Source organism: Astyanax mexicanus, chromosome 1, assembly GCF_023375975.1.
Source record: "Astyanax mexicanus isolate ESR-SI-001 chromosome 1, AstMex3_surface, whole genome shotgun sequence".
Classification (NCBI taxonomy): domain Eukaryota; kingdom Metazoa; phylum Chordata; class Actinopteri; order Characiformes; family Acestrorhamphidae; genus Astyanax; species Astyanax mexicanus.
Genome location: NC_064408.1, coordinates 12,006,382 through 12,017,780, shown reverse-complemented (window position 1 = coordinate 12,017,780; position 11,399 = coordinate 12,006,382). Strand labels below are relative to the sequence as shown.

At 40.2% G+C, this 11,399-nt stretch overlaps 1 protein-coding gene across 4 annotated transcripts in view; it reads left to right on the top strand.

Moving 5' to 3' along the window:
* Positions 1–4,404: 4,404 nt before the first annotated feature.
* dhrs11a (dehydrogenase/reductase 11a) overlaps positions 4,405–11,399 on the top strand; it is a 63,031-nt gene continuing 56,036 nt past the window's right edge. For all 4 annotated transcript variants that reach the window (XR_007425111.1, XR_007425107.1, XR_007425106.1 and 1 more), the window contains exon 1: positions 4,405–4,631. Coding sequence is in view for 1 of the 4 variants with exons in the window: in XM_022665732.2 (XP_022521453.1) it covers positions 4,500–4,631 (132 nt within the window). In the remaining 3 variants the exon portion in view is untranslated. The remainder of the gene's footprint in view (positions 4,632–11,399) is intronic.

The following is an 11,399-nucleotide window of genomic DNA, read 5'->3' as shown; positions in this document are numbered from 1 at the left end:
TTGTCCATACTTTTGACGGACAGCTTCTTCTTTCTCTCCTCTTCCTCCTGCCTCTGTTGTCTCTCCAGCTCGGCTCGGGGGACCGCCCAGCCCAGACCGTCTCCCATCACTTCCTTTACCTCCTTCTTTTTAACCATTGGAGGCTTCGTCTCTATGATCTCCACCACCGGCTCACTGGCACAGCTCTCATCTTCATCTTCTTCTGAGGAGAAGGACAAGTTGTCCATACTTTTGATGGACAGCTTCTTCTTTCTCTCCTCTTCCTCCTGCCTCCGTTGTCTCTCCAGCTCGGCTCGGGGGACCGCCCAGCCCAGACCGTCTCCCATCACTTCCTTTACCTCCTTCTTTTTAACCATTGGAGGCTTCGTCTCTATGATCTCCACCACCGGCTCACTGGCACAGCTCTCATCTTCATCTTCTTCTGAGGAGAAGGACAAGTTGTCCATACTTTTGAAGGACAGCTTCTTCTTTGTCTCCTCTTCCTCCTGCCTCTGTTGTCTCTCCAGCTCGGCTCGGGGGACCGCCCAGCCCAGATTGTCTCCCATCACTTCCTTTACCTCCTTCTTTTTAACCATTGGAGGCTTTTTCTCTATGATCTCCACCACCGGCTCACTGGCACAGCTCTCATCTTCATCTTCTGCTGAGGAGGAGATTGACTTGTCCATCTTCTTAGCCTCCTTCTCAAACTCCTGTGTCCATGTCTGCACAAGATCTTCATCTCTTTCTTCCTTCTTTACCTCTTTCTCAATATCACTGCCCTCGTCCTCTGAGCTGTCCCACTTCCACGATTCCTCTTCTTCTTCTCTTCTCTTTTCCTCCTGCTCTGCTTCCTTTTTTTTCTGGATGGCCTGCATGCATCTCTTCACCAGATCTTCATCTCTTTCTTCCTTATTTACCTCTTGCTCAATGTCACTGCCCTCGTCCTCTGAGCTGTCCCACTTCCACGATTCCTCTTCTTCTTCTCTTCTCTTTTCCTCCTCCTCTGCTTCCTTTTCCTTCTGGATGGCCTTCATGAATCTCTCCACCAGATCTTCATCTCTTTCTTCCTTCTTTACCTCTTTCTCAATGTCACTGCCTTCGTCCTCTGAGCTGTCCCATTTCCACGATTCCTCTTCTTCTTCTTTCCTCTTTCTCTCTTCAGCCTCTCTCCTTTTCTCCTCCTCCTCTTCTGCTCTCTTTTTCATACGTATAGCCAGTTCTTTTTCTCTCTCCTCCTTTTCTTTCCTTTCCTTCTCTCTCTGTTCTTCCTCCTTCCTTTTCTGCTCCTCCAGCCTTTCTTTCCTTATTCTCTGTTCTTCAGCCTCCTTCCTTCTTTTCATTTCCTCTTTCTTTGCTCTTTCCTGTTCCATCCTCACTCTCTCCTCCTCCTCTTCCGCTCTCTTTTTCATTTGGATGGCCAGTTCTTTTTCTCTCTCCTCCTTTTCTTTCCTTTCCTTCTCTCTCTGTTCTTCCTCCTTCCTTTTCTGCTCCTCCAGCCTTTCTTTCCTTGTTCTCCGTTCTTCAGCCTCCTTCCTTCTTTTCTTTTTCTCTTTCTTTGCTCTTTCCTGTTCCATCCTCACTCTCTCCTCCTCCTCCTCCTCTTCTGCTCTCTTTTTCATTCGGATGGCCAGCTCTGTTTCTCTCTCCTCCTTTTCTTTCCTTTCCTTCTCTCTCTGTTCCTTCTTCCTTCTTTTCTGCTCCTCCACCCTTTCTTTCCTTATTCTCCGTTCTTCAGCCTCCTTCCATCTTTTCATTTCCTCTTTCTTTGTTCTTTCCTGGTCCATCCTTACTCCTTCCATCATCCTCTGCCCCTTTACTTTCTCCTCCTTCAAGCGCTCCTCTGCTCTCATCCTTCGCTCTCTCTCTTTTCTGAGAGCATCCTTCAGATGGTCGTTCTCCACCCTCAATCTCTCAAGCTCCTTCAGGATGTCCTCCTCCTCCACCTTCTTTCTCTGCAGCGGATCTTTCAGTCGTTTTCCACTGAAGATCCCTTCACCTGCCATTTGGTCTTCATCTGCAAGCTTCATTTGCTGGAGGATCTTGAGGGTCCTCTGCCTGATCTCAGGCTCCATCATAAGGAGGGTGTAGAGGATCTCCTTCTGGAGGCTCATCTCCTTGCGGAGGGAGGAGGTCTCCTTCTCCAGACTCTTCAGCAGATCAATGCTGTCCTGTCCTGTTTCTGAGCTTCTCAGCTTCCTCAGCTTCTCCTGAACTGTGAAAAAACAGTTTTCCGACTCTTTCATCAGCAGGGAGCTGGAGGTCCGCTTCTGGAGCCCAAACTCCAGGCGAATGGCGGTGACCTCCTCCTTCAGTCGTCTCAGGAACTCCTCCGGCTCCAGGTACCAGACACTCTCTCCGAGGTTTGCCATAGTGCGTATACTCTTCCGTATAGAAGCGATACTCTGAAATGGGTCCTCTACCTTCTGACTCTCGCGCACGAGTAAAGAGCGCGAACAGCGGCGGCCTTTTGTACTCCGCTGGAACGCCTGTGAAGTTACCGCCGTACATGCCATAGGACGTCATCGCGATCGCTCCGCTGTGACGTCATCGCGCGCTCCTTATCAAGCGCTCCTGTACACACCGCGGTTCAGGAACAGAGGTGTACACAATCACAGATAGATAGATAGATAGATAGATAGATAGATAGATAGATAGATAGATAGATAGATAGATAGATAGATAGATAGATAGATAGATAGATAGATAGATAGATAGATAGATAGATAGATAGATAGATAGATAGATAGATAGATAGATAGATAGATAGATAGATAGATAGATAGATAGATAGATAGATAGATTTTATATTATATGTTGTAATATATGTTTATATATATATCTGTATGTATATATGTATGTCTTACACACTGCTTTTGGATATATATATATATATATATATATATATATATATATATATATATATATATATATATATATATATATTATAATTTTAGAATATTATCTTATTAAAAATATCTATCTATGAACATATATATATATTTTTATCATATTTATAGTATTTTAACAGAGAGAGAGAATATCATATAGATAGATATAGATAGATAGATAGATAGATAGATAGATAGATTGATAGATAGATCTTATGTTATATGCTTTAATATATGTTTATATATATCTGTATGTATATATATATACATATTTACAAATATGTAGATTAATCTTTAATATGTACATATATATATATATATATATATATATATATATATATATATATATATATATATATATATATATAAATGTATATAGATTTATAGATATATACACATTTAATAAAATATATATTTTTTATTTAATGTGTTTAGTTTGTTTCGCAATTGTTGATGATATTCTCTCTCTATATATTTATTTTTTTCAATATTCAAAATCAATATTTGGTGCAATAACCCTGTTTTTTAATCACAGTTTTTATCCATCTAGGCGTGTTCTTCTCATCAAGTCTTACACACTGCTTTTGGATATATATATATATATATATATATATATATATATATATATATATATATATATATATATATATATATATATATATATATATATATATATATAAAATAATGTTGGAATATTATATTATTAAAAAGATCTATCTATGAACATATACATATATTTTTTATCATATTTATAGTATTTTAACAGAGAGAGAATATCATCAACAATTGCGAAACAAACTAAACACATTCAATAAAAAAATAAGGTTGTATTTAAAGGCTGTATTTGATATAATGTATTATGCAAAAAATGTGTGTTTTCTGGACTGAGGACAAGATTGTCCTATATTATACATACTTTACTGGTTTAGTAGTGGTAGTTTAGTTTGTAGCTTTTATCATCCTGTAGATGGCGCACTGCGCCACCATAAATACCAAACACCAAAATTCCCTTTAAAATATGAAAACACTGTTATTATTCCTTCATATTGTTATGTATTGGGTAATTGTAGGGGTTGTGTGGTATGTGGATGTTTGAATATATATAGAAAAAATCGTTTTATAACTTTTTACAATTTTATTATTCAAATGCAAATTATTTGTAAAAAAAAAAAAAAAAAAAAAAAGTGCGAGCGGCAACGAGAACCCAAGGCTTGTTTTTTTCTGCCTGCCATCTAATATTTAATCCTGAGCGCAGGGATTGGGCTTCCTTATCACTGCCTTTTCCTGCTGCTCCGCCGCCGACAGGATCAGCGGGGGCAGTGCGGTACAGCTGCCCGCCCTGCGCCGCCTCTCAGCCGGCCACGCTCACTGACAGCGCTCGGTCCTCCGGGACGGAGCTGGGCTTACATAGGGCAGGGTTCTCCAATCAGCGCACCTGGGGGTGTAGGACAGAGACGGGCAGGCTACACACACACACACTTAAACACACTCCTCCTATACACACACACACACACATTTACACACACACACATTTACACACACACTCCTCCTATACACACACACACACACACACACACACACACACTCAGTGAACCGGGATCTGAGAGACCCAGCAGCAGCAGCGGCTCTCCGATGGAGCGGTGGAAGGGCAGAGTGGCGCTGGTGACCGGAGCCTCGGTGGGGATTGGAGCGGCTGTAGCCCGGGCTCTGGTCCAGCAGGGCATGAAGGTGGTGGGCTGCGCCCGGAACGTGGATAAAATAGAGGTAGGTGTGAGATTTCAGACACACAGGCCTGAACTGGCTGGACTAGCTGGAGAACTGGTTTAAACTGGTGATAATAGAGAACTGATCATCTGAAAGATACAGGAGGCAGAAGATTAATGAAGCATCTGCTTTAGAACTGCTTCAGAACTGCCTTGCTAGCAGAGTGTGCTCTTACAGCATCTTATCCCTCCCCTCAGTCTGTGCTGGACTAAGGTAGAGGTGGGCGATATGGCAGAAGTACAGTAAATCACGATACCTAAATATGAGATACATATCTCACGATATTTAGTGTTTTTTTCTCCTAAAGTTAGATAAAAAAGACTATAGAATAAAGGTCTACTTTATTTAGAGATTGAGATTCATTCTGCCTCTTCACATTAGATGACAAATATGTTAGATGTAAAATATGAAATATCAATCTGATTGGTGCTTTTTCTAAGTATTTAAGTCTGTTGTCTCACCCATAAATTGAGATTCTAAATGATTCAACCTCAAAATTTTATAATAAAAAAAGGTTCTGATTGCCCCCATCAAAAATAGAGATTCTGATAGGGTTTACTTAAGTTTGTCACTTTCTTGTCCCAGAAATAGAGACTCTGATTGGCTCTGCCTCTGAATTTGACTCTTTGTTGTCTCTTTTCCACTGGGATAGAGATTCTGATTCTCTTCCTCTGAGTTTGAGACTCTGTGGTACTCAAGATATACTTCATTTTTCACAAGAGGAAATGTTTCTTGGACTTCACATTAGATGGCAAATATATTAGACGTTAGGTGCTTAATCTAAGAGTTTGACTCTGTTGTCTCACCGCAAACTGAAGTAAATATTCTGTTTGCTTCTGCCTTTAAATTTAGCTCCTTGTTATCCCATCAGAAGTAGAGATTTTCATTGGAACTTTCTCTAAGAGTTTGACTCCCAACTGAAGTAGAGATTGTAAAGTTTTTTTTTCTTTTGTTGTTCTGCCCCACACTGAAGATTCTGATTGGTATTGTCTGATATTGCCTCTTTGTTATCCCATGAAAAGAGATTCTTATTTGGTTCAGCTTCTAATTTTTTGACTATGTTGTCCCGCCCCATCAGAAACAGACTTTTGGATTGGTTTCGCCCAAGTTTGTCAACTTTTTTGTCCTAGAATTAGAGGCTCTGATTGGTTATGTTTGTGAATTTGACTCTCCGCTGTCCAATAAAGAGAGGTTTTGATTGGTTCTGCCTCTAAATTTTTTACACTTTGTTGTCTCTCTCCTACTGAAATAGAGATTCTGATTGGTTCTGCCTCTGAGTTTTGACTCTGTTGTACCACAAATAAGATATGATACAGTAAGTTATCTAAAGTCATCAACAATTCTTGTGGATTCACTTTAGATGACAAATATGTTAGACCTTAGGTGCTTTCTCCAAGAGTTTGACTCTCTGTTGTCTCACTCCCAACTAAGGTAGAGATTCTAAATTGTTCAACCTCAAAATTTTATTTTCATTTGTCCTGCCTCCAACTGAAGCTTTTGATTGGTATTGTCTGAGTTTGTCTCTTTGTTATTCCACATTTCTCTGAATTTGACTCTTAGTTGTCTCTCTCCCACTGAAATAGAGATTCTGATTGGTTCTGCCTTTGTCTGACTCTCTGTTGTCCCGCTCCCAACTGATATCGAGATTCTTTTTGATGCTTTCTCTGAGTTTGTCTCTCTTTTGCCCCAAAAGTAAATGTTCTGAATGGTTCTTCCTCTAAATTGTCCCACAGAGGTTCTTGAGAGATTGGGTCACCCTTTGAGCTTTACACACACACATTTCTGGACAAGCTGAAAGATATAGAAACTTCACTGCAAGTGAAAGAGAAAAAGATTTTACAATAATATTAACTTCTGGTTATGCATCATTCATGAGTTATATAGTGCAGTTATCCATATGTAAATGGGCTCCATTCTAATTGGCTGCCCTCGTTGTGCTTTGTTGTAAACACAGTCCAGGGTGAAACCCTTTTGTAAGTAGTATCATAGTATCAGAATGAATGTGTGGAGCTAATATGGTGTAAGCTAAAAAAGGCAGATGTAGGTTGTTTTTTGTCACATCACAACATTATTTGTTATGGGCCCATTGAGAGTCACTTTCGTCATAGGACTTGATGACTAGATGTAACATTAGTTGGTCACCTAATAGTAGCCATAAAGTAATGACTTTATTAGACACACCCACTGTTATTATCTTATCGGATGGGCTGTAGTCTCTTCCTGTGAAATTACGCCTTCAAACTCCTCACGCCTTAAAGGAGGGATTCCCCTGGTTATCAGACTGGAATGTGTTTGGTTCTCTTCTTTAGTTTTTCTTCTTCTGAAGCCTAGAGGCTAACGTAGGCTCTAATAATGGCAGTCTGTCATTCAAGATCCTTTTCAGTGACATAGATTCTTATTATATTAGCCTTATTGCTTCAGTGCCAAAGTAAGTAAGCAGACTTCGGGCACCAAACATGTCTCGGCCAATCAGCTCTGCTTTGGAGAAGGAGAACATTTGTATAAATTTAGTTTTTTTTTTTTTTTCAATAAACTCTTCCTCAAAAGCCCAGCAGGGTCTTGCTGAGTGTAGCCAAAACCCCATAGCGCCATAACAAACCCTCAGTCTGAATGAGTTTGTAGGCTAATCTCACATGGGCTCTCATTATTCTCATTATTCTCTTTTCAAATCCACTTTATGTGGTTATGCAACCCGCATGCTTGTTGCCGTGGTGTGCCTAATCTGACTTTATCAATAGTCAGTGAACTATAAGCACAAAGACTTTACTCATGCCCACCCACCCTATTTCTTAGGCCTGGCTAATCTTAGGCCCTTGTCAATCATTGACTGTGTTGTGCTTGGGCCTCTGTCCTTCACCTCTCACAAGTCTCCGCTAAGCCCTTTGGAAATCGTTTAGACATCTCAGAAAAGAGGGAGCGCTGCTGGGAAGACCACCAAACACTATTCAGCCTGCAGAGAGGGGTGTACAGTCATCCAAATGTGGCGCCAGTGCGTAGTTCTGCCGCTTTCCTGAATGTGGGCCTATTGTTCACCTTAATAGTTGATTAGCCAAGTTAAGTGTGTAGTACTGCACTCTTAAGAATACAAAAAAAAAGAGTTGCTTCAAAGGGTTCAAATTGGTCAGACTGGACATGATCCATAGAGCTGATAATAAATAACTATGTGAAAATAGTCAGAAAACATACTGTTACATAATGGTAGGAATGCACTGATACAAGAGTTCTGCCCCAATGCTGATATCCAAAATTTTTATGTATGTTTTTAGTAATTGGCACTACTTTTATATGGTGGCTGAAAAGTGCAAAACTTAAAAAAAAAAAAATACATGTTAGAAAACTAAATTATAAAAATAAAAACAAATGTACACTTTGGAAAACGCCTGTTAGACATTGCCTGTTTGTCTCTTCCTTCCTACATAACCTGCTGTAGTTTCGCACCATCCCAAACTCCACCAAAGTCTTTATTTGCAACATGTCCTGGCAGTTACATCCCCTTATGCAACCGACCCTCGACCCCCTCTCTGTTGCAATGAAAAGGGGCCAAGATACGCATTCAGCAACAAATTTAACATTACTGATAAAATTGGACAAAAAAAATTGTGAACAGTTTGTATTATCTGGCACAGAAGTGCATGAAAACATTATTTTTTGGCTTGTTCTGGCTGCTGAACCTGCGCAGATCTCCAGCGCTTGTTTTCAGTTTTGTATTTTTATTTTTAAAGAACATTTAAATCTTGAAAGAAATCCAAAGGATACCTTAAAGAAGCCCCTTTATTGGCTCTATAGTGAGAGTTTAGTCGCTCGCACTCTAAAAAATGAAGGTACTAAACTGTCTAATGGACTAGGACAGTGCATTATGGTGAGAAAGTAAAACCTAAATGGAGTAGCCACTCCCATTTCTCTCATTTACTCCAATATTTCTTATCTCGTACAATCCGTCGTGTGAGAAAATGACATTACCACACCTTCCCCGTGTAAAGCTAATCCTGTTGGAGTAAGGCTTTACTGTGTACGCAGTGTGAACGGAGAGGACAATGACAGCATTGTAACTCTACCCAGCTGTAACTGTGTCAGAAGTCTCCACGTGAGCACGTGCACTCTGCAAGTGTGACATTTCAACCTTTCACTGTTCGGTTTCATCAGCTCTTCCCTGGTTTTGGATGCTAAGAATGTAAACACGCTCTTCCACTCCAGCCAGATGGTGTGAGTCCACTGTCCACCGTGACTGAAGCTCAGTGGACTGTGCACTCTGACTTCCGAGTCCCTGGTGATGCAGCCGTGCATGACCGGAGGAATGTAGGGGAATCTGGCAGCAGCTACAGGCTGGTGAGTGTAGAAGCCTGGCAGAAGATAACAGGAGAGAAACAGAAAGAAGTGAATGAATGGATGATTCTCATTCAAAGCAGTATGAGTGGCAAAAGTCATGGGATAGTAGTTTGAGAATTGGTCATTAAATGTTACGACAGTAGACGACTTGGGATCACCCACATCTGTATAAGTTATGAGGTGCTATCTTGTGAGCGATTTGAATTATGGGAGTTGGAGCGAGGCCTGATTTGAGTGGGTGCCAGATTGATGGGACGTTCCATTTAATGTTTTTTGATCCACAGTGTCACATGTGAACTCGGAATATATTAAAGATACAGGACTATTCAGCAACCAAGATTATTCACTTATTAAAGACTAGGAATGTCCTGATAAGATTTTTTTTTGCCCCCAAAACCAAGTGCGAGTCCTTTGATTTTGAGTATCTGCAGATACAGAGTCCCTATCTGAAACTTTGACAATGCAATAAAAGGAATAGAAATTTAAAGTATTTAAATTTATTTAAAAATAATAATTTAAAAAAAATGTATCAAAAATGACAATTTTTAGCGCACAATAAACAAGAAATAAATAGCCATATAAATTATTTCCATTTAAATTTGTGTATTTTTTTTTTTTAATATAAATTTCTATTTTTTTTTTGATGTCCCAACACACCAGGAGGGTGAAGACTAACACATGCCTCCTCTGATACATGTGAATTAAACAACCACTGCCTCTTTTTGAACTAGTATCACAGTGGAAAAGCGCAGTGACTCGGTTCTGATACATCAGCTCACAGACAGAAGTCTTGTGCTGATCGACATCACCCTAGAAGTGATGAGGGGAAAGAGCGCCATCTACCCACCCAGAGAGAGCAAGACCAATTAAACTCCCTTAGGGTTTCGGAAGCCGATGGCAAGCTGCATGAACAGGATTCGTACCGGCCATCACCTGATCATGGTGGCAGCACCTTAGTTTGCTGGACCACACAGAGCCCCCTAAATACGTAGATTCTCTTAATTAAACAAACAAAATATGTCACACAGCAACAATTCTGTGGTAAATTATAAGTAAAACGATGATTCATTTTGTGTAGAGGCTGGTAGTTCTAGTTCTTTTTTGAGAGGGAGTGTGTAATAACAGAATATTTTGTATATTCTAACTTGGAAAGAGTGTGTGAGACAGAATGAGTGTAAAAGAGAGAGAAAGAAAGAGTCTTCAGCACAGTGACAGTGTGTCGAGAATTTGGAGAATGAAGCTTGGAGGAAAGTAGTGGATGGTGCAGTAGGTAGGTTGCTCGACTAGCGTCTATGCTAATCGGACATAAATAAAAGCATTAATTAATCAGACTCACTAATTTCTCAGTGTGCATGTTTGGCAGAGTGTATAGTGAACAGGTGGAGTAACAACATAATGTTACATTTTTGATAAACCAGTAATCCAGATCTTTTACACCCGATTCCGATGCTTTGAAAATTATGTGATTGGCCCCAGTTTCTGATCACATGATCGGATGGGGGACATGCCTATTAAAGACTTTAAAGTTAATACTGAACAATGAAGTTTTTTGACTTAATCAAATCTGAACCAGCATAGAGTGAGGGGCTCTTTAAAAACGCAGAAATGGTGAAAAAATTATTTATTACCACCTACAGTGGACAGAGCAGTGGGAGATAATGATTGTGACTGGCTGTGTCTGGCTAGAATTGTCCATGTAAACAGACAACAAAGACTCTGGAAGAAATCACTACATCCAAATCCAAGGAACATGACAAAAGTCATGGGACACATTACTAGTTACTGTCCCTTTACTTTTAGCATGTATATACTTTTAGTATATAAGAAGTTGCTCAGGTTACAGGGGTACAAAAGGTAAAACTAAGGCTATACTTCATGATGAATGGTTGGCATATTGCCATAGATGTTACGAGGAACCACATCTTTAAACTTTGTATTGCAGTTAAAAGGCAAGATAACACAAAGGCTAATTACCTCTTTGAATAGAAATGCCTCAGACCTTTCAAACGCACACTTCACTTATTGCTGAGCAACCGTCAAAGAAAACGCTTTACCAAACCAAATCCAAACAAGCCAGAAGTAAGCAGCAGGAAGCTGTGCTTGTGTCTGGTTGAGACCGGTAATCTGTGTGTGCATTTGTCCTACAGAGCGAATGACACAACCTAAAATGAATACAAAACAAGACAAAAAGCCCCAAAGGGATGACTTTATTAATAAACATCAACATTAAGTGGAACTGACTCTCTAGATCCTGAGCTTGGCTCCATCAGGGCTCAGGGCTATGAAGAGGTGTTGACATCTGTCTTGCTGTCTGTAACAGAAAGAGTGATGGGAATAGACCACTGTGTGTGTGGTGTAGGGGGGGGGGGGTGATCTGTGGGATTCTTGGCAACCCTGACTAAAACACAAGGCCACAAAATGCTCCTTCTTGAGTTAGGCATT